The sequence below is a fragment of the Tachypleus tridentatus genome, unplaced genomic scaffold (genome assembly GCF_004210375.1).
Source record: "Tachypleus tridentatus isolate NWPU-2018 unplaced genomic scaffold, ASM421037v1 Hic_cluster_2, whole genome shotgun sequence".
Lineage (NCBI taxonomy): Eukaryota > Metazoa > Arthropoda > Merostomata > Xiphosura > Limulidae > Tachypleus > Tachypleus tridentatus.
Window position 1 is genome coordinate 22,349,053 of NW_027467782.1, and position 27,366 is coordinate 22,376,418.

At 33.0% G+C, this 27,366-nt stretch overlaps 2 protein-coding genes and 1 long non-coding RNA gene across 7 annotated transcripts; 2 read left to right on the forward strand and 1 right to left on the reverse strand.

The window, feature by feature from the left end:
- Positions 1 to 314: 314 nt before the first annotated feature.
- On the reverse strand, positions 315 to 12,564 carry LOC143243398 (uncharacterized). The gene is made up of 3 exons (XR_013024465.1): positions 12,427 to 12,564; positions 6,286 to 6,358; positions 315 to 1,735 (listed from the first exon to the last, which is right to left on the reverse strand). It is a non-coding gene; the product is annotated as an uncharacterized LOC143243398 (long non-coding RNA).
- LOC143243393 (sodium- and chloride-dependent GABA transporter 2-like) lies at positions 2,754 to 21,779 on the forward strand. Of its 5 annotated transcripts, none has more exons than XM_076487260.1 (9): positions 2,754 to 2,817; positions 5,218 to 5,249; positions 6,607 to 6,798; positions 7,456 to 7,507; positions 9,024 to 9,155; positions 18,972 to 19,074; positions 19,632 to 19,732; positions 20,056 to 20,217; positions 20,521 to 21,779. In XM_076487260.1, exons 5-9 carry the CDS (start codon positions 9,111 to 9,113, stop codon positions 20,671 to 20,673), a joined length of 564 nt encoding a protein of 187 aa, XP_076343375.1. In that variant the 5' UTR covers positions 2,754 to 2,817; positions 5,218 to 5,249; positions 6,607 to 6,798; positions 7,456 to 7,507; positions 9,024 to 9,110; the 3' UTR covers positions 20,674 to 21,779. The 5 variants fall into 5 exon arrangements, with proteins under 5 accessions (XP_076343375.1, XP_076343374.1, XP_076343376.1 ...); XM_076487259.1 differs by lacking the exon at positions 2,754 to 2,817 and adding an exon at positions 4,537 to 4,938; XM_076487261.1 differs by lacking the exon at positions 2,754 to 2,817 and adding an exon at positions 4,537 to 4,938 and having other exon boundaries at positions 7,459 to 7,507.
- Positions 21,780 to 22,436: 657 nt separating this feature from the next.
- Positions 22,437 to 22,913, forward strand: LOC143242225 (uncharacterized). The gene has a single exon (XM_076485593.1). It carries the CDS (start codon positions 22,437 to 22,439, stop codon positions 22,911 to 22,913), a length of 477 nt encoding a protein of 158 aa, XP_076341708.1.
- Positions 22,914 to 27,366: the final 4,453 nt, after the last annotated feature.

Genomic DNA, 27,366 nt, shown 5'->3' on the forward strand with positions numbered 1-27,366 from the left:
ATAATATGTTTGTTTGTAGTTAACCACAAAGTTACACAAAGAGCTCTGCCCACCACGAGCTTATAGCATAGCATTGGCTTGTTTTTGTTTGCATTTCTCTTTCACTCTACTTTCTTTCAATTTTCAAGAAATTCCCACAGTAAATACAAAACTATAGTTAGAAATAGTAACCTTAACGTCAATTAGTAGTTTTCTTACTGTGATAAAAAATTTGTAAGGGTAAATATCGAGATTCAAAGGATGGAAAAGACTTTACAAATCATCAAACGAACTCGAAAGTTAATAAGTAAATGCACTTATATTGGTTCTTGGCTTCTATTTTTTCAAAGTACTTGAACAGTGGGCAGGAACCAGAGGATTTAAAGTCACCTAATGTAACTCCTCTTTTCTAGGGAAAGAATAAACATTGTCACTGTAATTATAAGCCCATTCATTAATTTTAACGTCAGTTGTGGGAAACGTTTTGGAAAGTCTGATGGGAAATGATTTACGAAGTGTAAAATGTTATTCGATAGTTAGTATTGTTCCACTAGGTAAAAATATTGCTTTACAAATCTTACGACACTCTTTGAAAAGGTTAATGCTAATGTGAAAGAGGAAACGGGTGTGGATTTGGTGAATTTAGATTTTAAGATTTTTATAAAACCTTTAACATGGTGCCACATGAAAGTCTTTCTTGTACAAATTATTTCTGTGTGTGTTGGAGGAAATATATTGTATCACTAGGTAGAAAACTGGTTAGATGGTAGAAATCAGAGGTGTAATAAATTAATTCAGTGAAACTGGGTTAATGTCACAAGCTCGGTGGTGGGTCTTTTTCTCTTTTGATTTACATCAATGGCATAGCTACTAGACGACCCTGTTAAAATGGCATTAATTGTGACATTCTTTAAATTCTGACGACCACACACACATACAAATTAAATTAAACAGTATCGCATTTGGATAACGTGTGTCTGTACCTATAATTATTTTTCAGCAATATTATCCATGGATAATTTGAGTGAAATAAGATATACATTCCTTCTTTCTGTTGTACTAGTTATTTTAGATCGTGCAGTTAATGTGTTGAACTGCATATTGGTAGGTGCAAAGTTACACTTATAACTCGACCAAACAATACGCTCCTTATTTTCAGTTGTGATCACGTTATAAGAGTACCAGTTTGTTAGATATATATCACTGTGTCGTTTTACGTTTAATTTGAAAATGTTATTTAATTTACATTGTGTGAACGTTAAAGTAAGCAATAGTTATGACAAGTTTGATTAAGTAATGGTTTATTAGTCATTTGTCGTGTAGTTCAATTGTTGTGAACTGAGATCAGGTTACTCAAATAATATTCTGAATTCTTCTCATTAATGTAATCGATTATTGATGAACCATATATTATCTGGTTGAGTGTAAAAGGTTCTAGGCCTCTTTTGGCCTATTGATAAGTATGTGTACAAAATGTGATAAGAAGTTAGTAAAAAACAGATAGATATTGATGGTGAGTTCAGCCAGAAAGTGTGTATAGTGGTGACTTTTAAAATGTAATAACCGCAGGTTCTATTGTAATAACTACTATTTTAAAACAAATGGACCGTGCGTTGTATATTTATTATTAAACATTTATGACCAACAAGTCACAGTCATCTGTCATAAAAACTCCTGTCCACATATTTATCCGCATACACATCTCACTTGCTCTTAGGAGACTCTGGTAGCTTTGGCGATCCTTGTTTTGTTGTTGCTAGAAAAAATGTGAGACCAAAACTATAACTTAACGTAGCAATTTTGTTTCAGATAACAGTCAAGTACTAATTCAGAGCGTCTTCTCACGCATTTTTCACGCGCAATATTTACATGGATTAGACTTTGACTTCATGGCTTTTAACATAAAAATAAAATATATAATACATCAGAATATATCTCACAGAAACAAATAAACTAACAAAGAAAAAGACTGGATGGTATAAAACACAGTTTCTAGTTGTCTGTCAAGAAGTTCAGGTAATTTGGTAAAAACCACTGGAAAGTATATCTCACATAGTCACCAAGCGGGGTAATAGTCGAACGAATATTTCACATATAAACACAACAAAACAGAACCAATTCAGTAGAGTCACCACGTGGGGTAATAGTGGAAGGAATATTTCACATATAAACACAACAAAACAGAACCTATTCATTAGAGTCACCACGTGGGGTAATAGTCGAAGGAATATTTCACATGTAAACACAACAATACACAACCTATTCGGTAGTCATGAGGGGGATAATAGTTAAAGCAGTATTACACATAAACACGTACAATAAAAGAGGAAACACTGGTCATTGAAGATAATCTTGTAGTTTAAGGATAAATCCCTCTTTAATCTCCTTTCTTCAACTCACAGTACAGCTTTTCTTTTGATAGTAGTTATCAAACACTGTTCGTAGTCAAGTGTAGATTACACAAAGTGAAACATGACGTCATAACTGAAACTTGTCCAAATTTGAAACATTGTGATACAATTAGATGCAATTTCAAAGTATATTTGTATGAACTATAATTATATTTATGACAATTATAATTGGTATTTATTAGGTTAGGTTAGATTCATTGTTGTTTAATTAGACAAACTTGGTATCAATAAGCTTCATGAGGTCATGTTTAGTTTTGTTTCATTTCGTTCTGGCTTTGTAATTTGTTACTTGGTGTAAAAACGTCTGTTAAAAATTGTAAAAATAATAGGTTATCCTTTTCCTTCAGAAAAATATATTATTCTAGTGGCCTTGCCTTTTTTCCACAAATCTTTATTTCTGACTTCGTTATGGCAGCACTGATCCAAGGTCAGCATGTCATTGTATGATGATGAAACATAAGTGCTTGAACGAGTTTTCTTTAAGAAGCTATTTTGTGTTTGTGAAAATACTTTTGTTTGAAGTGCAAAAGATATACGATATAATTAATGATTAGTTGTCACCCTTATAATGGATATGTGGCTCAATATCAGTAATAAATCTTATACTAGTAAAAATCTTTCTAGGTTTAGGCCTAATAATAATTCATCAGCGTTATAGTCGCGTGCAAGCATTTCAATACAGGATTATGCATGGAGTACTGAAACAAGAAAGAAATGAAAGTATGGTGAAAGTTTTGTTCAATATGGTTTCACATGAACAGGTAATGAAGATGGACCTTATGGGTTGTGTGTTGAATATGGAACAGTATTGAGTAACAGTAGTTTGCATCCAGCTAAGTTAAAACGGCATCTAGAAACCAAACACTTCCAATTAAAAAATCCAACTTCCTAGTATTTCAAAAGAAAGTGTTTGCAATTAAATACAAGTAAAGCTACATTTCGTTTGTTTGTCCATCAGGACAACAGAGTTTCTCTTATTGCTTCATGTCTTGTTAATTACCGTATTGAAAAAGCAAATGAAACTCATACAATTGCTAAAGATTCGATAAAACCATGTGCAAAAGATTTGGTAGAGTGCACGATTGATGAGAAATTTCTTAAAAATATTAACTCTGTGCCCCTTTCTGACAACTCGATTTCTCGAAAAATCAAAGATATGTCAGCAAATTACTTAACGGAGTTAATAAGGCGAGTAAAAGCGAGACCAACTTTATCGCTTCAGATGGATGAATCAACAGATGTCGCAGGTTATGCGATGCTGATTGTGTTTGTTCGCTATATTCATGAAGCTAATTTTGAAAAAGACATGCTAATTGCAAACTTTTGCCTACTCAAACAACAGGCGAAGAAATATTTAAACTGATCGATATATTTATGGAAGAACATGATATTCAATGGCAGCTTTGATCAAGTATTTGCAAAAATGGGGCTGCAGCTATGATTGAAAAATTTTCATGCACAGTGGCACACATAAAAAAAGAAAAACGCTGACATCCAGAGTATCCACTGCTGTCTTCATAGTCATGTACTTGCAACGAAACGAATGCCAGAAGACTTGAAAGAGGTATTGGAGATGTCCTAAAAATAGTTAATTTTATAAAATGAAGACCGTTCAATGTGAGGATTTTCAGTTTAGTCTTTAAGGATATGGGAAGTTTGTATAAAAATTTGCTGTTTCATACTGAAGTCCGATGGCTTTGTCGGAGCAAAGTGCTTGCTCTGTTTTACGAATTGCGTGAGGAGATAGATTTCTTTTTATCTGAATGTCATTTTGAACTTGCATACAAATTAAGAGACAAATGCTGGGTGCAGAAAGTGGCTTACCTTTAGGATGAATTTGCCTGTCTAAATGAAATGAATGTTACAATGCATGGTACCAGGGTAACGTACTTCAAAGTTCAGAGTAAAATGAAAGTGCTTCAACGTTAGCTAAACTTTGGGGTGAATGTATACTTACGGAAGAACTTGATTGCTTCGAAAATCTCAGTTTGTTTTTTAATTATGAATGAAAGTTCTTTAAGTGAAGATACAAAAGTTTCAGTCTTGCAGCACGTATCTGATTTGTGTACAACTGTTGAGGAGTACTTTCCCTCTAATTTAAAAAAAATATTGTGAATTCAAAATCCCTTTGTTGACTCTGCAAATACCAATTATTGTCTTTGAAAGAGAAAAAAAAACAGCTTTTAGAAATTTCAACTGCGTGTATATGTTTTTTTCTTATAGCAAAGCCATATCGGGCTATCTGCTGAGCCCACCGAGGGGAATCGAACCCCTGATTTTAGCGTTGTAAATTCATAGACTTACCGCTGTACTAGCGGGGGACGAAATTTCAACTCATTACACCCTAAACTCAAAATTTCAGCAGAAAGAAATTACACAATTTTGGATTCAAATGGCCATGGAATACATTGAAATAAGTGACAGAGCTTTGAAAATTTTAACGCATTTTTCAACAACATATCTTTGAGAGCAAACATTTTCACTGTATACAGCTACAAAAACCAAATTTAGAAACAGGCTAAATACTGAAGATGATCTGCGCTTACAGGTAACAGCCATAACTCCAAATATTGAACTACTTTGTGAACAAAATCGAGCCAGTCGGAGCCACTTATAAATAAATAAATACACTGTACTTTTACTGATATAAAATTTGCAAGCAAATATTTTTGACCAAGTAAGTAGAAGTAAAATATTTTCTTTAAATAGTGATATTTTTAATAAATTTATATTCTAAAAGCTAGTGATCGATTGTTTCTATTTTTAGTGTATCTTTTTTTATTAATGCTCCGAAATGTTTTTTTTTTTCTGATGTGAAACTCCGCAGGCCTAAACGTTTGGGAATCCCTGTCCTAAGACGTAAGTAAATATATATATATATATATATATATAAGCTTCTGGTACAAGCAATAACATATACAGCATACAAAATTATTACGAAAGTTTTGTTTTTACAAATACTTCAAAAAGTATAGTTTGATTTAGATGAAATTTGTACATATTAACTGTCATATTATCATACTGTGCATTTCTCATCATATTCCACTAACAAATAAGAAAGTTATAAGAGCTTCCTAAGATGTTATGAATTCCACAGTGCCATATTATTAAGCAAGCCCCTGACAAATGAGTCTACATAACAAAAATATATCTCTGATATAGGAAAATATCTGTATATCACATATAGAAATAATAGAAAAAGAGCTTCTGGTATCCTCACTGTTACGCCAAATATACTCGCTCTTTCAGCCGTGGGGGGCATTATAATGTGAAGGTCAATCCCACTGTTCGTTGATCAAATAGTAGTCCAAGAGTTGGCGGTAGGTGGTGATGACTAGGTGCCTTCCCTCTAGCTTTACACTGCTAAATTATGGACGGATATCGTAGATAGCCCTCGAGTAGCGAAATTCTAAAAAACAAACTAAAGACCAAAAAGTTTGTGGTATAGACAAAAACATATGTAAGCAGCCTTTTAACGCTGAACTAGATGTATATATTATAACCATAAATGTTTAAGCCATAAACATATATATATGTATGTATATAGACACACACACACACATAATAGTCTCTGGTATACAGAAGTTTATTCATATTACCCTCTAGTGGTATAGGGAAGAACACAGATACATATATATATATATACTAGCCAGTGATGAATGTGTGTGTGTTTTAACATTCATCCCTCAGCATATGTTAACTGCAATTCGCCCGACAGTATACATGGTTTGTATCAAATACAACAGCCCTGAAACAGGACACACTTTTAAGTTCATATGAATTTTTCGTTTAATAAGTTAAATGGGTCAGTTATTACCTTCTACAAAGCGTAATATTGAATTATCATCTAATGAAGTGATTACAGATTAAATAAAAGATGAAAGAGGCACGTTACCTTGTATTGTGTTTTCATACGATTAACAGTTTTCGTTCCTCAACAGCTAGTACTGAATAACAAAGAGTCATACCTGAGTAATAACAAACGGTCATTTTAATTTAAGTAATAACAAAGTCACCTTCTAATATTAGTAATAACAAAGTCACCTTCCAATATTAGTAACACCAAATTTTCGTGTCTTAATATAAGTAATAACAAACTGTCATCTCCTAATGTTAAGGTTTGTGAAATATAGTTATGATTTTGTTTTGCTTTTTTATTTCTGTCACTGCGAGTGCTCCACATTGAATAATACGATTGTGCTACTTTATATTACAGCTCACGTACTACCACGTGGTAACATGTACATCTTTCGCGCCTTCACTTATATCCTCAATGGAAACTTCCATGCTTATCAGTAGCAACCAATGAGAAACTCGATCGTTACTCCACTAGCGATCCCAGACAGCAAAATGGGAACTGTCGTTAAACACAAAGTAAATGAAAACCTCAAAGTTGAATAACGTGCCGGTGAGAAAGACTTACCAAGTTTAGATGAGTAGACACTCTGAAGACACGTTTTGTTTTGCTCGTTGTAGACAACTTATATTTAACAATTGACAAAATCGGAGAGACTTCACTCATTTTTTTTTTTTTTTTTATGTGTACAGTTACTTTGTTTTAGTAAATATAACTGTCTTTCAAAATTTTATCACGTGCTTTATATTGATCGCTGGACATCAGTCGTTTCGCTCCTGTACAAGTCATAATACTGAACTCGATTTTCAGCACTTTCACAAAACATTTGAGTTTATTCTCAAAAGAACTAAGAAGTGTTGATACCAGTTTGTTCCATTATTAATTGTATAAGAACTAAGAAGTGTTTACACCAGTTTCTTTCGTTATTAGTTGAATAAGAACTAAGAAGTATTTATACCAGTTTGTTTCATTATTAGTTGTATAAGAACTAAGAAGTATTTATACCAGTTTCTTTCGTTATTGGTTGTATAAGAACTAAGAAGTGTTTATACCAGTTTGTTTCATTATTAGCAGTATAAAAACAAGAAGTGTTTATACCAGTTTGTTTCAATGTTAGCAGTATAAAAACAAGAAGTGTTTATACCAGTTTGTTTCAATGTTAGCAGTATGAAAACAAGAAGTGTTTATACCAGTTTGTTTCATTATTAGCAGTATCATAGACTTCGGAATTAAGTTATTTTTGAAGAGTAACATTAAACAGGTGAGTGACTTTTAAGTATTTTGTTTTAACATGTTTTTATATTTTAAATCATAAGTAAACGATTCTCTCTTATCTAATTATTAAAACGTTGGTACTAAATAATTTAACATTTTTTTTCTTTAAAACAAGACGTTTAATAACCATTATTCCACCTTAGAATATTTTAAGTGTCTTGAAATCGATAAATTAGAATATAACTGAAACATCCATGCACCATAGTTAATTTTAAAATGTTTCTTGATGTAATAATTTTAAATACTTAACCAGGGGGCTGCTTTTTTTAAAATAAAAACGCTTAAATAATATCTTCTCATCACAACACTATTTTGAATCTGAAATAAAAATAAAGTAAAAAATAGTAACTGTGATCTATTTCAATACGTAAATTTTGTATCAGTTTTGATATTTGGAAGTTTTGGAACGTTACTTTGTTAGAGTTGAGAATGTACTTGTTTTTTTGTTGGAATTGTACGTTAGACCATATATCTAGAGTTTGTGTTATACCTGAGATGATATAGCTAGAGTTACATTGTGATTCTTTCCACAAGATATACCTCATTTTCCCTGTCTATACAGCTTGCTCTTTCAAATGCTTACTTTTTATTGATTTATATAAATGTTTTAGATCGCACTAGTATCTATAGCGTAGATTAGATCATGAACAACTATTTAATAATTAGCACCCTTTATGGTTGTTTATTTCACAGTGAACGAGTTTTGTTTTCATATTTATTTATTTGCCTTATGAGCAAGGAATAGATATCCTAAGGAAACTGTCATAGTATATGCAATTTCAAACTGTGACTTACAATTTTAAATTGTTTATAGTCCGAAACATACCAAAATATTCTTAAATACTGTTTTTTACGTGACCATCCTCGAATAAAAAATAATTATTTTTAGTTGTTTGATAATACGTTTTTTTTTTTTTATATGTTTATCACCTCTTCTGATTCGTTAGTCGGCCCGACATAGCCAGATGGTTAAGGCACTCGACTCGTAATCTGAGGGTCGCGAGTTCGAATCCCGGTCGACACCAAACATGCTCGCCCTTTCAGCTACGGATACGTTATAATGTGACGGTCAATCCCACTATTCATTGTTAAAAGAGTAGCCCAAGAGATGGCGGTGGGTGGTGATGACTAGTTGCTTTCCCTCTAGCCTTACACTGCTAAATTAGAAACGGCTAGCACAGATAGCCCTCGAGTAGCTTTAGGCGAAATTCAAAAACAAACAAACAAGAAATTTCAAAATACAATTTTTCAATGATTCATAGAAATAAACTTCTATATTAGAAACTCATAACTTTAAACGTACTATCACGCAAGATGAAGTATTACGTTATCAAACTAAATAATAACACGTATGTTTGAAACTTTATTATATAAAACATTAATTCATTAAATATATATACGTATACAATTTATATAGATCTGTCTAACTATGTTATTTTGTTACTTTGATCTGCATGTTATGACGACATGTGTACTGATATTGGTCTTTTGGTTTTTCATAGTTCTGCACCGTCGAAGCTCTGATAACAGGAATTGTGGACGAATGGGCGTCTGTATTGAGACCACGAAGGAAATTATTTACTATAGGAATGGTTATCGTATTGTACCAGTTAGGTTTATCAATGGTCACTGAGGTATGTTCCATAATATTAAAAATCAATAAACGAGTAAAACGAAAAACCACAGTTGTCACAGTGTGGCTGTTATAGTAAGAATTTGGTAATAACAATTGTAAAAGCATGGTTGTTATTATGAGAAGTTAACATAAGTTTCAGGGACAATAAAGGATATATTGGTCCATCTCAGCTGTGCCACCCTGTAAGCCAAACTAATACTATTAAAAACAATTAGTCATCACATGTCATTCATATATGTATCAAGTTTCTTTAAAACTCACTCAAATTTATTAACATATCTTCATATGCACTGGAAAATAAAGTTCTCATCTTTTATATTTCCTAAATCTATATTTGTGTCACCAAGTTCTATAATTCTCACTATTAAGTATGAAAAATGTTGATGCATCAACATTATAAATCCTTTTACAATCTTAAATATTTGAATCAGATCGCCTCTAACTCTTGAGAGACAAACGTTTAAGGATCTTAATCTCTCCTCAAATGACAACCCCTCCATCCCAGGCACCATTTTAGTTACCCTCTTCTGAATCATTTCCAACAATTCCATGGCTTTCCTAGGGTAAGGAGCTGAAGACTGAACACAATACTAATGCAGTCTAACCAGTGACCTACACAATGAAATTATAACATATTTATACTTGTATTCAATATTTTTGTAGATACAAATTAAAATCCTATTTGCCCTACCAATATTAGCAACAGCACGCTGCTTGGATTGCTTAAAAGACTGAGCAGCCATTACAACAAGATCATTTTCTTTCATGACATTGTTAAAATTATTCCCATCCAAATTATTCTTATAATTCAAATTATTATCACCCACATACAATATTTTGCATTTATCATAAGTAAAACCCATCTGCCATTTATTCACCCAACTCATTATGTGAGCTAACTATTTTTATAAAGTAGCAGCATCCTCTTCACAGCCAGCAACACCCAGGACCTTGGTGTCATCTGCAAGCATAAATAATTTATTGACTTTCTTCATCAATGTTATTTACGTAAGTCAAAAAGAGTAAAGGTACTAAGACTGATCCCTGAGGTACACCTCTTGCAACATTAATCTAGTTCAACTGAACTTCATTTATATAAAACCTCTGCTTTTGAATCCAGCCACTGTTCTATACAGTTACTTAACTTAACCTAAGCTCGTGCAGAGATAAGTTTCTTTACAAACCTTTTATGTGGCACTTTGTTTGTTTAAAATTAAGCACAAAGCTACACAACGGGCTACCTGTGCTCTGCCCACCACAGGCATTGAAACCCAATTTATAGTGGTGTGAGACAAGAGACACACTGCTTTGCCACTGTGGGGCATGGCACTTTGTAAAATGCTTTTTGAAAATCCATATATATCACACCTACACCCTTACCCTTATCTACATGTGCAGTAATATTTTTAAAAGATGCAAAAAGATTTGTAAGGCAATATTTTTCCTTAGTGAAACTATGTTGCTATCCAATAAAATTATAAACTTGTTAAATGACTTTGCAAAGTATCTTTTATCGGACATTCCAAATTTTTTCTCACAAATGAGGTAAGACTGACAGGCCTTTAATTACTTGGACAACTTCTATTACCTCTCTTGAGGATAGGAGTCAGATTAACCAATTTCCAATCACTTGGTACTTGTACATTATTCAAGGGCTTAAAATCTTGTTGCAAGTGATCACATGACCTTGTTTAAAACCCTTGGTGAAGTATTATCTATTACAGGAGCCTTAGCATTCTTTAAATATCCCATTTTTTTAACCAGCTCAGAATTAAGGCAGCCATCTTCTTTGATCTCGTTTCCATTTATCAACTGTTCAAGATGTTAAATACAGCTTAAGTCTTCATTAGTAAAAACTGAAGCAAAATCAGAATCTAATAATCTAGGCATTTCATGATCATCAGATACGAGCCTTCCTTCATCATTTCTCATGGGTCTTATCTCCATAATGTTTACCCATAATGTACTTTAAAAAGTTCTCACTGTTTATTTTTATGTTAAGCCAAATTTTTGTTATAGACATTTTTTTGGATATTATAATTTCTTTTTTGACCAACTTTCTTGATTTTCTATAATCTTTCACAATACCAGTCAATTTAAATTTCTTTAGTGTGTGGTACTTTTCTTTGATTCTATCTCTTATTCCCTTTGTGAACCAACCTGTTTTTTTACTTCCAGATCCCATTTTGTTTCTGTAAGGAATATGTTTATCTTGAATCTTTAAAAAATTATCTTTAAACATTTTCCACAACTGATTAGTGCCTTAAAATAACTCAGCTGTCCAATTCAGAACACATCTCTTTTAAATTTGCTTTTTTTAAAATTTGGAATCAAAATATCATTATTTCCAATTTCCAAATGCAGCTAAATATCAACTATAATACAGAAATGATCACTTGTACCTAGGTGCTTCCTAGTTTACACCCTCTTAACCATTTCTATATTAGAATTTAACAATAAATCTAAGATAGCATTATTTACAGTAGATTCCTTGACCACTTGTTGAGAAATCCATCTTGAAAAGTTTTCAGAAAGCTTTCTCCCTCATGGTTCGAGGGATTTTGATTTCCCAATCATTATGTCTGCACTTAAATTACCCTTAATTATGATTTCATTAACAACTGAGATCTTCATCTTATTACAAAGTTTCTTCCTGATTTCATCAGTTCCATCTGGTGATTTGTAACAACAGGGATAAAAGCTTTATCCCTTGCTATCCACTAACAGAAACTCAATCTCCTTGCTATTATCCTTAATATTCTCAACTTCAACAGTATGTAACTCACACTTCACATATACAGCCACTCCTTCCCCTTTCTTTAATACTCTGTCCCTATTAAATATCCTATAATCATGTATTCATTTACATTTAACCATGTTTCAATTATTCTAAATCTTTTATTTCTACCAGTGCCCTAAAGTCTTATATTTCTTATACTTCTAGCATTACTATAATAACAATTAAGCCTACTCTTGTAACTTGTAATGATTTCCAATGTTAAATTTTCCTGTACATCTTAGTTTTGTTTTATTTAGTTTATTTTTACCCTTTATTAAATAGTCCTAGTTTAAAACTTCCCTTTCAGCTGAGTTAATAGCTTATAGACGCGTATTAAAATGCTAATTCGATTTGTCAATTGATACCGCCAAAATTAATTTGAGAAATTCTCAACTTCCTCGTACATGAAGAGAGTTTGCGAGAGTGAGGCAAATAAGACGTATTCTTTCTACGTGAGAAAAGGTAAAAAACTTTGAATAGATAGGCTTACCGAACCAACACAGTTGAAGAATATATATCGCGTTAGAAGTGCGTTAGGCCACAGAGACCAAATACTACAGGCGGGGACCACCGGAGGAATCAGAAAAATACCACAGACAGCGAACTAGACACAGAAGACCAAGAAGGTTTTATCACCGTTACCACACAAAGTCTAGCCATGGCAGACAAAAATGTTACCGGGAACGAAAAGCAGAAATCAAGTAAGTCAAGTGACGTTGGTGGCAAATTAAAATATAATTCCCCATTGCTAGTATTATGTAGTTTAGCAAAAAAGGAATTAAGTACAGCGGGAAAAACTGATGAAAATACAGTTTGAAAAAGACGTAAAGTAAAAAGAAAAATAATTAAAATAACAAATTCAACGGAAAATTCCGAAAACGAAGAAGAAGTAGTTGTTGCTGCTAATACTGAGGTAGAGTAGCTTCCCCTGCAAATAAAGCGAGTAATATAGTATCCAACAAAACTAAAGAAACAGAAATTGAAACAAACACCGTGGATGTTGGTAATACCACTGAAAGCAGTCATAATAATATTCAGAAAAATACCACAGACAGCGAACTAGACACAGAAGACCAAGAAGGTTTTATCACTGTTACATCCAAAAGAGAAAAAAAAACATTACAGAAACAACAAAAAACAAGTAATAATATGACACAAAAAACAAAACCACCACAATTCGCAATCATAATAGAAGGTATTCCAGGTCAGTACAATCAAACCCTGCTTGCGACAGAGGTTAAACGCTGCAAGCCGAACGTTACCATAGTTAACTTTAAGCGTCTGCCCAGAGGCGGTGTCCTTGTTCAAGGGCATGACGCAGCTGACCTTAACAGATTAGTGAAGGAGTGGCCAGCAGATGCCTTTAAACCCGGAAATATCAAAATCCACCTTCCAGGAAGTAAGCCGCAGCCTAAAGCCATTGTGGTAAGAGGGGTTCACCAGACCATTAACTTAGAATCAGTCACACAAGCTTTAGATGAACAAGGCATTCCACACAATAAAATAGAACGTATAATTTCAAAGAAAACACAGGCACCCACGAATCTCATACGCATCGATACTGACGACAGTTACAACGTACAAAAATTAATAAATAATGGAATAACGCTTTGGTATCAAAAATACCAAGTAGAGCAACTAAAAACTCCGGCAATTGTTGTAACACAATGCTACAATTGCCAAAGATATGGACATGTCTCAGCAGCCTGCTTAGCAACACCGAGGTGCTGCGGATGTGGCGGGGAACACCATATCAACCAATGCAAAAAAAGATAAGGAAACGCCTAAATGTTGTAACTGTGGTCAAACCCACACAGCAAATTATAAAGGATGTGAAAAATACAAACAAATAAAGCAACGTATTTATCAGATAAGAACACCAACAGAACAGAATCAACCTAATACAAACAGTTTACCTAAAACAGACATATCAAAAGAATTCAATAAAACAACAAAAACCACGTACGCAGAAATGCTAAAAGGAAAAGAACCCCATAAACAGCAAGAACAGAACACTAATACACAGGACAAGAACACTTCAACACAAACACAAAAACCAGAAGAAAACAACACCACAATACAAGAAACGAATATTAACATCAGACAAAACAAGCCTGTTCACAACAATATTCAAAACATAATAACAGAATTCGTAACAGAATACGTTAAACCAAACCAGACAACTAACTGTTTTGAACTACTGATCAATATCTCCAAAAACACATCACACCTCACATACCCTACATTATATCAACACTAACTGGATACATGCTCACAGCACAATGTTCACAGTAGTGTACATCAACATCCAAGGTGTAATAGCTTCCAAGAAACATGAGATCGAAGACTTAATGGAAGAAATTAACCCCCATATTATAATAATAAGCGAAACTCTAATATACAACAATTTAAAATACCAAATTATTCAACCATAAGAAAAGACAGAACAAACAGAAATGATGAAAACAGAGGCATTATGCTGCTCTACAAAGTGGAGCTTTCAGTAGTAGAAATTAAATTTAGCAGTAGCAATGAACATGTTACTGTGGACATTTTGCAAAGTAATAAAACTAAAGTAACCGTAGCAGGAACTTACTGCTCACCTAACAAACAAATAGATATAACATTACTTAGCAACATCTTTTCCCACAACCAAAACTCCATAGTTATGGGGGACTTAAATAGTAAAAATGTTACTTTTGGATGCCGAAGTTCTAATTCCAATGGTAGAAATCTAATAAAATTCATAGACGATAATAACATAGATTTATTAAATGATACCACCCTACACACACACATCGTATGCCACTAACACCAGTGACATACTAGATCTGTGTATGTGTACATATAACCTAAGCCAGAAATTAATAAAATTTCAAGTGGGAAAAGATGTTGACAGTGATCACCTCCCAATATATTGTGTCTTCGATCTCGCCCCCCATAAAAATATAACATATAGGAAAGAAAAATATAATTACAGAAAAGCAGATTGGCAATACTATAAACAGGAATTAGATAACCTGTCACCTAATAAAGTTATAAAAGAAGTTAAAACACATGTCGAAATGAATAACTACTGTCAAACAATTACGGATTGACTTTAGAAAGCAGCCAAGTTAACAATACCAAAACAACACCATAAAACAACAAACAACACATGTAAACCCACCACAGAAATAATCAACCTAATCAAAAAACGAAGACAATTGAGAAGACAGTACATGATTACAAGAAACAGAGAAACCAAAACGCAAATAAACAACATTAGAAATCACATCAGAACACAAATAAAACAACAAAAACAAAATAAGTGGGACAATTACTGCAATAAACTAAACGATAAAACTGACCCGAAAAATTCTGGTCACATCTTAAAAGACTCACAAATAAAAACACAAACATAAAGAAATAACCTCCACTTGAACATAATAATACTATAGCACACACAAATAAAGAAATAACCGAAGCTTTCAAAGATCAACTCCAAAATACATTTAAAACTCACACAGATCCAGATATGAATACAAATTTCTACAATAAAGTCACTAATCACACAGCAAACAATAAACATCAATTTGAACCAATATTTCCAGTAAACATAACTGATACAAATACAAGTTCCGATACAGATTATGCAAGCACATTACTAACACATGAAATATCTCTTCAAGAATTACTAGAAGCAATAAAAAACACAAAAAACAAAGCACCAGGTGAAGACGAAATACAAGCTATCCTCCTAAAAAAGGGCACTCCGAAATTGTTTGACCACCTAAATTCACTTTTTAACTTATCACTATCCTCAGGATACATCCCAGTTTCTTGGAAGCTTGCAAATATATTAATGTTCCATAAGGAAGGAAAGCCAGCGAATAAACCTAACAGCTACCGACCAATCAGCCTGACCAGCTGTGTAGGCAAAATTATTGAAAGAATAATCAGCAATAGACTCTCCACATTCTTGGAGATAACATTAAAATTACCAAAAGAACAAAATGGATTCAGGAAATTTAAACAAACGACAGACCACCTTATCCGATTAACCGAAACAATAATAGATAGCTTCAATAAAAAAGAATGTACAGTCGCTTGCTTCCTTGATATCGAGGAAACATTCGACACTGTTTGGCACGATGGTCTAAGGTTCCGAATGAATGAAATGGAACTACCGCGAGGAATTATTCGCTGGTTATCTAACTTTTTTGGAAAATAGAAAATGTAGAGTAAATGTTGAAAGAACTTTTTCTGAATACTTTACTCCACAAGCTGGTGTCCCTCAGGGAGGGGTGGTTAGCCCTATACTATTTATCATGTATGTAAACAATATGCCACTGAAGGATCCAAATCATGGATTCTCTTCACAGTTCGCAGATGATGTGGCAATCTGGAAAAGTGCCGCAACACCCACGATAGCAGCTACGAACATACAACCACAATTAAATAGAATAAGTGAATACTGTCAAAAATATAGAATTAAAATAAACACAGCAAAAACACAGCTCCTAGTTTTTTACGAAATCGATAAAACACAAAAAACAACAGCCAGAACTATATATGAATGGCACTCTACTCCAGATTTCCCCATCGGTAAAATTTTTAGGTCTGATCTATGATTCAAAACTAACTTGGATCAATCATGTGAACGAAATTAAAAATAAAGTCTGGCGAAGAACTAACTATGCAAGGAGTCTAACTGGTAAAAACAGTGGAGCATCTACAGATAACATTCTAAATATCTATAAAACATATATTAGACCTGTAATAGATTATGCAGCTCCAGCATGGATAACTGTAAGCAATAAAATAATTAAAACCAAACTACAAACAATCCAAAACACACTCTTCACAACTGCATACAGAGTTCCAAGAACACTATCATCTCAATTCATTCACAAATACTCGAACATACCAACCATACCAGATAGACCCCTATATATTACAATTATGTACTTTAATAAGAATTGGATGAAAAACGAATTACTATGCGAACTAGACAAGTACCTCATACATGATGAAGCTAGTCCTAAATATCTCTCTCCAGTTAACTTATATTTCAAATATAAAAATAAATAAAATAAAAACTTTAATATATATATATATATATAAACTTTAAATATATATGTTTATAGTTTATTTATTTATGTATTTAAAAAAAAAATGCCACCAGCAAACTTGACATACTGTTAATAGAATTAAAAAAAAAACTGCATACGAGCCAAAATACATGGACATTGCCCTGAAAAGGACCAAATACAATAAATATCAATCAGCCAAGAATATAAGTACAGGAAGGAGGAAGAGGTCAAAGAGAACCTGATCCTCCAGGGTATGAACTTACCCAAACATCGACGACATTTATTTTCGTACATGAAAAGCACGTACGCCACTTGTTTTCAAAATATTTATTTTTCGGAACAAGTTAAACGTACGTACATCAAATTCTTACATTATAGGGATATTATAAACACTACACACATACAAATATATATATGTATAGTTATCTTCCTGTTGTCAAAAGTCCACTTGGGCCTATTCAGTTACTTTAAAATTTCAGTTGACAAAACGAAGTTTCTTCTGTTACTATCTAAATATACTTCACTTATTTTATCATTGATTTGGACCCAGGATGGCCAAGCGTGTTAAGGCGTGCGACTCGTAATCTGAGTGTCGCAGGTTCGCATCCGTGTCGCGCCAAACATACTCGCCTTTCAGCCGTCGGGGCGTTATAATGTGATGGTCAATCCCACTATTCGTTGTTAAAGAGTTGGCGGTGGGTGGTGATGATTAGCTGCCTTCCCTCTAGTCTTACACTGCTAAATTAGGGACGGCTAGCACAGATAGCCCTCGAGTAGCTTTGTGCGAAATTAAAAAAAACAAACAAACAATTATCATTGACTTACCACGGTTGTATTCTACGTGTTTAAACGTTTCTACTGTCGCTTCTTTCTTCGTATTTCCCAAGAATCGTTTGTTTAGATGTCAGAGTCTACTGATACTAATTCATTCACTTTAGAACTCTCTTTTCTGAAATAAACTATTATTTTTATCTTTCTTCTGCTATTATCTTTCCTCTAACACATTAATAGTTAGGCCTATAGCAACCGTTCGGCCTTTCCCCTCTTACAACAGATAACTTCTCTCTCTCCTCTTGTCTGTCTACTGTTCTCGCTTATCTCACACTATTTGTATATTTATTCCCAAATCGTCTGTTCATTATATTCTCTGCATCAATGATTTATAAACACAACACCCAATATACTTCTCTTTTTAAATCTCTTATAAAGTAATTAAAAGTAAACAACTAAACAATCATAAAACATTCTTTCGAAAACTAAACAAAATTACTATTATCGAAACTAGACAGTCTTTTATATGATGGCAATAAAATGAACTAGGATACGAATGTGAATACTTGACAACAGCAATGTTTAACCAAGCAAGTGTCAAGTACCAATATATTAATTTTAATTAGTAAAATACCCAATATCAAGACAATAACAGTTTCTTTGTTGTGGTCAAGGTATATGTTCATGAATTTACTGATGACAGAACTGTCCAATAATATTTCAGTTATTCATAACCTGAATTTGTTTGATTTTTATTTTAGTTTTATTGTTAAAACTAATTACCTTTATTGTTTTCTTTTGTTTCTTATTTTGGGGTCTTATATTCATTTCAGTTGATGAATTATTTTTACAGTAAATAATTATATTTTATTACATCGTTTCATCTTTACAGATTTGTTTTCAAAACATACATAAAATCAAATCTTATTTACTGTAAAAATGACGTAATAAATAAAACTTACCATAAGCACAACTCCCAATACTATTATATTTATTCAGTAACGTTCCACTTCTAATATATCTGTTTATTTCTGTGGCTTTACCATGGTGTTATCTTGTATCTAGAATATGGAAACTGTAACTTTTAATAATATATATTTAATCAAAACGAAACTGTTAAGTAATAATTCTGACTGGATTTTGTTAAACTGATCGTATTATTCACTAAAATAATCATTTTACTTTTCAGGGGGGCATGTACATATTTCAACTGATGGATTATTATTCTGCCAGTGGAATGACTCTAGTGTTCACTGTTTTCTTTCAAACTATAGTTATTACATGGGTTTATGGTAAGTTTCAAATGGCATGTCCTTCATTGGTAAAATAGACCATTGTTTTATACACCACTTCCAACTTCTAATACATCTGTTTATTTCTATGGTGTAAGATTTTTATGTTAAATGTGGTGATGTGTTATACGTACGTTGATCCTGGGAGGATCTGTTGTACACAAGCTAGCCCTAAAAGATGGCATTTGCGAGTTAACTCAATAACGTACTGTTATACTATATGCAAGTTATCCCTAAAATGGGCTGTATTATTCTCAGGTTAACTCCAGAAGATGGTGTTTTATTGTTTTCTTTGGAGGTGTTAATTAATTACTCATTACCTTTAATCCGTGTATTATTGTACTCAATAGCCAATACTTTTGACAATTTAATTTCTTTTCATTTATTGCGGGATTTTCAAATGTTTTCAGTGTAAGCCAGTATTATTAATTAAAAATTGGACATTTAATTTGTAGATTTGTTTGTCTTTTGAATTCAGGTTTTATGTCAAGTGTTTTTTCACATGAAAATTCTAGTTTGTAAACCAACAAATTTATAAAACTGGTAAATTATTACAGGTGTAAAAAAGTTTTCTAGCAACATTGAAGAGATGACAGGACATCGGCCCAACTGGTACTTCCTTGCCACCTGGGTCTTTGTCTCTCCAGCCGTTTGTTTAGTAAGTTTAATGCTGTGTTTTAAAGAAAGAATATTCAACGGATTAATTAAATAAATAATTGAGTGTAATGGAGGACATGGATCTGTACATAGGTTCTCTGTAAGTCATGAAGTGACCTTCGAACTTGCAGCACGTGAGAATATATGTTAACTGTAAGAACAGATCATTTATCCTACTTACTCAGTTACGTTTCTCACAGTATCAAAATAATATAAATAAATATCTTATCTTTAGTACCTAATATATATACAAATGATGTTCAATTTTATTTCAGTTTCTTTCAGAGAATGTTATTTCTAATTCTAAATACATATTCCCTTTAGGAAATATTCCTGTTTTCAGTTATGAGTCTGGTGTATGCAGAGACTTACGTTTATCCTTGGTGGGGAGAACTCTTAGGCTGGGAGATAGCCTTGGCTTCCATGGTGTGGATTCCGTCCTATGCTGTTTATTTCATGCTAGTCACACCAGGTTCTCTGAAGGACGTGAGTAGCTTTTAGTCTTTATCAAAAGTAAAATTTTAAAGATTATTGACAAGTTATTCAGACTGAAACCTATTGAAACTCAACACTAGGTTATTGTTACCTTTGTAGTAGATTTTCAATACTTGTATTGACTAGTGAGACAGTCTTAAAATTGGCAAACAAGATATTAGTAAAGTACTTCAGTTTTTTACAAATAATATTATGTATGTTATTCTTTCCATATATGATATATACGATGATAAATGAAGTTAACAATCAGATTTGAAATTTATACCTCAACTGTTGGTTCTGTTTTTATTTCAGCGACTGATAGCTGGCATAACTCCGAAACTTCAACCTTCTCAGAAATTAACCAAGACACTTGTTCAAGATTTCGAGCTTCCCAGAAGTAAAAACAATAAACTGTCAGACTCAGGAGATTATAAGTCGACAGCCCAAGACGTACTTCATATTTAACTGTTAAAAAGTCTATGTGATCATATTACAAGCACTAGATCTTCCTTTAGTACATGATCATATTACTAACACTAGATTCTCCTTTAGTACGTCATCATATTACTAACACTAGGTTTTGCTTTAGTACATGATCATATTACTAGCATAAACCAAAACTGTTTTTATTGTGCACTTAATATTGGTGACAATGAAATCAGAAAAGCAAGTTTTATATTATATTATAGAGGAAACGAGACTCTAATACACTCACACCGCGTAAAGATGAACTAGATTATAATTATGATAGTTATGATACAATACCTTTGGCCATAGGTGTATTAAACCTTACTCAAGCTGCATCCAATTGTTTATATTCAGTTTTGTTTCTAGTTTACCATAAACAACAACAGATGTAACGTATATCATTTTACCCTTTTTTCTAGCACATTTGTAAATATTATGTCGTTATGATTGATAGTTAGTTTACTAGTAAAACCAACAATTAAAGTAGGTAAAATAAAAGTGAATTATTTGTAACTCCCTTCAAAATGTCGTAAAGAATTTATTCGTTATATTAATTTCACACTTGATTGTATATTTTATACAAATGGTTCTGTACTTTGAGTTTAATTAAGACGTTAGGTGATAATTAGAAAAGAAAATATTGAAATATTGGAAATAACACGATTTGTTTTGCATAAATATGTCTATTATCAACACACACTTGTAATTTAGTGTTCAGTGAACATTTTTTTACATGTTCAAACCTTATAAATAGTATGTAAATACAATTTTTTACCTTTGTTATATTAGTAATTACTGAACATTTCACGTTTATGAAAATCTTTGATAAATTTAATAATTTTCTGATATTGCAATTTACCCTTACACGGACAATAAATAAATAGTTTATTTACGTTTAAAAGCCGAGATGTGTAACAAAAGATCTTATGTTTTATTTACGTTTAAAAGCCAAGATGTGTAATAAAAGATGTTATGTTTTATTTATAATTCAAGAATGTAGTTCCCTAACATAAAATATGAAAGTACTAACCTCATATTTCTGAGCATACTTCTATGCATATTAATAAACAATGGAATGATTTATTTCTAAATTAATATTTGTAGCTACTGTGTGTTTGTGTATTTCATCCTCTGTATATGTAATGCAAAGACTACCATGTAGATTCCATATACAGATAGAATTGGCGGTGAGTGATTTGACTTCGTACACGTGCGGGTAATAATCACAATAAATTTAATTTTACGATGAGTCATTAATGTAGATTTCTGGTCCAGTGTCCTCCGAAGGTTCTACGGTAAGTCTACAAACTTATGGAGCTAAAATTCGGGTTTTGATTTCCCACGGTGAACACAGTCTGATTTTCCTCTATCACAAACAGAAATCAGTTCCTGTACTAAAAACTACCAGTAGTATAGTAGAACAATACTGTATTAAAACATAGATTGTCGAGTGAACCAAGGAAGCCTTCAGAGTAAATATTATCAATAACTATCAGTAATAACAACAATATTATATTAGAACATAGATTGTCGAGTGAACCAAGGAGGCCTTCAGAGTAAATACAGGGTGTCCCAAAATAACGTTTACACTCTTTGACTGCGTATAGCTAATAAACCGTTTATTTTGTTTCATATTTGACTTGTGTCCAAGGATGGCGGATAATCAGCTTAAAATCGAGCACAAAATATTCATTCTCAAAACTTTTTGGAAAGTCGAAAACAAAGCTGAAGTGCAAAGACGTTTTACTAGAAAGTCCCATATGGATGCGCCATCTCGCCCCAGCATTTCACGCATCATCGCCAAGTTTGATGAACACGGAACTCTCCACAATATGGGAAAGGGTCGCTCCGGTCGAAAAAAATCATCAGCAAGCCCAACAAAAGAGCAAGAGGTCATTGATAATGTTCTGAATTCTCCAAGAAAATCAGTGCGCCTACTGTCTCGTGAAACAGGTATCCCTAAATCCAGCGTTCATCGCATTTTGAAGCGTTCCCAATTCAAAAGTTTCATCCCATCCCTTGTTTACGCTCTGAATGAAGATGACCCTGATCGAAGAGTTAAGTTCTGTGAATGGTATCATGCTAGATGTGCAGGCGATGATGAATTTCCACTCAAAATTGTTTGGAGTGACGAAGCAACGTTTAAGCTGAATGGCTCAATAAATCGACACAACTGCACCTACTGGGCAACAGAAAATCCACATGTTACAGAGGAACATCACTTGAATTTGCCTTGAGTGATTGTGTGGTGTGGTCTGTCCGCTAGGGACTCATCGGATCATTCTTTTTCAAGACACCGTAACAGGATTGAATTATCTCAACATGCTACAAGAGTTTGCCATGCCACGCATCCATAAACAATTTGGAGAAGAAGAGTGTTTCTTCCAGCAGGATGGCGCTCCTCCTCACTTCCATCGCGACGTGAAAGCTTATCTGGATGCATCTATGCCAAACAGATGGATTGGACGAAGAGGAAGTGTAGAATTTCCTGCTAGATCACCAGATTTGACACCCATGAATTTCTTTTGTGGGGTTTCTGAAAGACAAAGTTTGCAGCACAAAAGGGCAACAATTGACGAATTGAGAGTTGCAATTGAAGAACAATGTGCTTTAATACCAGATTAGATGGTGTTTGATGTGTGCACTTCTATTTCTTCCCGTTATGAGATGTGTCTGAGCAGAACGGATTTCAGTTTCAACACCTGAAATGAAGCAAGCAAATTGTGACATTTTACAATTTCAACGAAGGAGAGTTTTCCTTGGGAAGAATTTTATTTGTTATTTTTTCTCTTGATTTCAGTATTAAATCTTTAAATAAATCCTTTGGCTATCATATGTATCTTGTTTCATCGTTAAAATAAATAAACAAGGCAAGTTATAATGATCCAAAGAGTGTAAACGTTATTTTGGGACACCCTGTTTTATAAATAACTGTCAGTATTGACAACAGTATCAGAATAAAATACAGATTGTCCAGTGATCTACAAAGGCCTTCGGAGTAAATAGTATAAATAATTACTTCAACTAAAAGATCAGTTTTCAGGTTTTATTATCAATTAATAGCAGTATAATATAGAAAAAATATAAATCACGAAATAATATCAAATAGATATACAATTCAATATTAATAACTTAAGAAATAAACAATGTTCAGTCAGCATCTTTAGAATATTATATAACACACGAGTATTAAGCCCGTGTTGTCTTGTGTTATACACAATACACAAAATTTAAATCTTTATCTTCTATTTATAAACAGCACACGAGTGTTATATCGGTGTTCTATACTATTATACACGATATGCAAGTGTTAACACTGTGTTCTCTACTATTGGCCAGGTGGTTAAGGCGCTCAACTGGTAATCCGAGCGTCGCGGATTCGAATCCGCGTCGCACCAAACATGCCCTTTCATCGTGGGAGAGATATAAAGTGACGGTCAATCCCGCTATTTGTTGGTAAAACAGTAGCCTAAAGAGTTGGTGGTGGGTGGTTATGACTAACTGTTTTCCCTCTAGTGTTACACTGCTAAATTAGGGCGGCTAGCGCAGATAGCCCTGTTATAACTTTGCGAGAAATTCAAAACAAACAAATCAAGCTGTATTTCGTTTGTCTCTTCACAACCAGTCTTTCCATTTACATCTTACTGTGAAGTCTCTCTTAATTCTTACCTTAAATGCTATAATACAACTTAAGTTGGAAGTGGAAACGTTATGTAATTTTATTTGAGATAAACAGATATCGATACAGATATTTGATTTGCGTTAAGAAGTGTCAGGCCTTTCGTTTGGCTTCCTAGTTATGGCTTCATAGGTATGGCTGGGGACTTAAAACGCTAGAAACCGCCTACCTGATACTATCTTCAAAGTTAACTATAAACAAACATTTCCTTCCTGCTTGTGCCAAATTTTGTTTTATAGATATCTTGTCGTTTAACATTTTCGAAGTTTATTCTCTACATTATATAGGAATAAATTTAATGAACCAGCTTTTTGTTTAGTTGGAAAATAGCTCAGTGAGTCGTTCTTTTTTTTAAAACTAACTATGCTAGAGGAAATGGTATCAATTACATCAGCTGGCAAAGAACGACATTTTAGTATTAATGTATGTCTAACAGTAAGACACACCATTCTTTTGTCAACCAGATTTTCATTTGAGGCCATGTATTAGATGACCTGACAGGTTTTGTTATGAAGCGAAAGACGTGTTTATTTTATATATCTCTGTTAATCAAATACGATTCACATTTAGTATCGAAAGGAAGCGGCTATGTTTTAACCTTAACCTAAAACATACAGAACAGTAAAAGAGGTACATGTTCTTACTTTAAGTGTCTCAATTTATTTTATAACCACTATTTCAAGTTTCATAACTGTAAACACATCTGCAAGTGTCGTAGCGCTAGACTTGACTAACAATTGTTCAAATTGTAATACTCAAAGAAATCAGGACAAATCGTCGCATTTTTATAAACAAATCACTACACGTCATTCATTATTCGCACTTGTTGATAAACTCAGCAACACTGAATGAATATTTTATCTCAACACATAGCCAATATCACTTCTCAGATTACTGTTTTGTTCTCCAAACAACTGGAGGCCAACATTACACCTTAAGCGACTGCCTATTGATATTCTAACATATGGAAGGTACAATCAAATCATAAGTAAATGTTGTTTTGTTGTTGTTGTTATAACGGTTAGAAGTGAGCACTACACCTTAAGTGACTGCCTATTGATATCCTAACATATGGAAGGTACTATCAAATCATAACTAAATGTTGTTTTGTTGTTGTTGTTATGTTGAAAGTGAACACTACACCTTAAGCGACTACCTATTGATATTCTAACATGTGGAAGGTACTATCAAATCATAAGTAAATGTTTTTTGTTGTTGTTGTTATAACAGTTGAAGGTGAAAATTACATCTTAGGCGACTGTATATTGTTATTTTAAAATGAGGAAGCCACCATCGCATCGTAAGCAACTAATTTTTTTATTTAACACTGAGAAGTTTTTAAGTGACTGATGTTTATATAAATAAGGAAACTGGAGTAAGATTTGTTATGTACGTTTTATTGAGACACAAACAGAACTGACCGACAAAACGACCTTCAGGTTTTGGTAACTTTTCTTTAACAGACCTGTCATGACGTCAAGGAAATAAAAATTGTTACGGGGCAGAGTTTTTTCACTTTCAAATCTCACTTAAGAATATATTAGGACTACTATATTAACTAACCTCAGGAAAAGAGTGGACGTTTGAAGCACGGGACATGAACTTCACACAGCAACCGAACAACAAACAGCAGAAAACACCTTTGTACTGTTCATGGTTTTTACTTACTGCTTTATTAAATCAAAGGGTGAACAGAAAATCAACCAATAAAGTGCAGAACGAAGAAATATCCTACTTTCTGACCAATCCTGGCTTTAATAAATGTACATAAGGATAACAACGACTTTGCAATATTGGAATTATTTTGTTAAATATATTGTCAGATTTAATATTATCTTTCTGAATTTCATTTCTAGATTTTTATGCTTGAAAGTTTGTTTAAGAAATTTAGAAAACTATATAAACAAAGAAGAAATTGTGGCAGTTTAAAATATAAAATTTTAACATACGAAACTTAAAAATGGATCTACTTGAATAAAACGTAAATATACATAAGTGACATCTCTTGGAACGTAGAGTTACATAATGTATTTGATTGTACGGAATTAATGTCTCCTAGATAAATTATTGTGTATATGTGCACATGAAAATGGTTTTAAATGAAACAATTTAGGTGTGTGCATATAGAAGTTGTGTCTCATGGATTAAATGAAACAGAACATTTAAACAAATATATTTTACTGGTTTTCTGAGGTATATTTATTTCTTCATCGCTTCAACTATACATGTATATAACTGGCTTTTTTTCAACTATATATATATACATATGTCTTGGATGACAGTGTATTTTGTTTTCTACAGCATTTGTTTGTGTTAAAGTTATGTCCTTGAATAAAGTATCTTCTGAAAATGAAACATCAGAAATCGTCAGTGTAGAAAATGGAGTGGAAATGATTACAATACCTGATGAAATGAACCAGTCGGTAACAAATTCAGATAAGGAGAAAGAACCAGAACGTGGAGAATGGGAAGGAAAACTGGACTTTGTTTTAATTTGTGTTCTTCCCTGCTGTTAATTCTTGAATTGACAGCCAGGTGAGCAGATAATATGTTGATGTGTGTTATTTTGGATAAATAATATGAGCAGATAATATGTTGATGCCGACGCGTTATTTGATAGCCAGGTACGTAGCATATAATACGTTGATGCTGTGTTATTTGATAGCCAGGTGAGCATATAATATGTTGATGTGTGTTATTTGATGTTTCGTAGGTGAGCATATAATGTGTTGATAGGTTAAGCGAACAATGTCCACATTGTGGAAATATTCAGAGACTAAACACTGTCTTTAGTTTTGTTTCAAATTTATACAGTTTCTCTTATCGTTTGCTTGGTGGAGAGTTTTTAACGTCTCAATGCGTGGCTCAACGTATGGAATCTCCTTGAAGTGAAATAAACAATTTCAGCAGTATAAAAACGTGAGTAACGTTAACGTGGGGTGTTATTTAGTACGTCCGTTGCAGACGTACCCAATTACACATTTCAACGAAGAACAAGAGATTTTCGAGAG

Coding starts and splice junctions, on each gene's coding strand:
- LOC143243393 (XM_076487260.1), top strand. CDS start 9,111: ATGGTTATCGTATTGTACCAGTTAGGTTTATCAATGGTCACTGAG. Junction 19,075..19,631: donor AGTTATTACATGGGTTTATG/GTAAGTTTCAAA, acceptor AAATTATTACAG/GTGTAAAAAAGTTTTCTAGC. Junction 19,733..20,055: donor TCTCTCCAGCCGTTTGTTTA/GTAAGTTTAATG, acceptor TATTCCCTTTAG/GAAATATTCCTGTTTTCAGT.
- LOC143242225 (XM_076485593.1), top strand. CDS start 22,437: ATGGATGCGCCATCTCGCCCCAGCATTTCACGCATCATCGCCAAGTTT.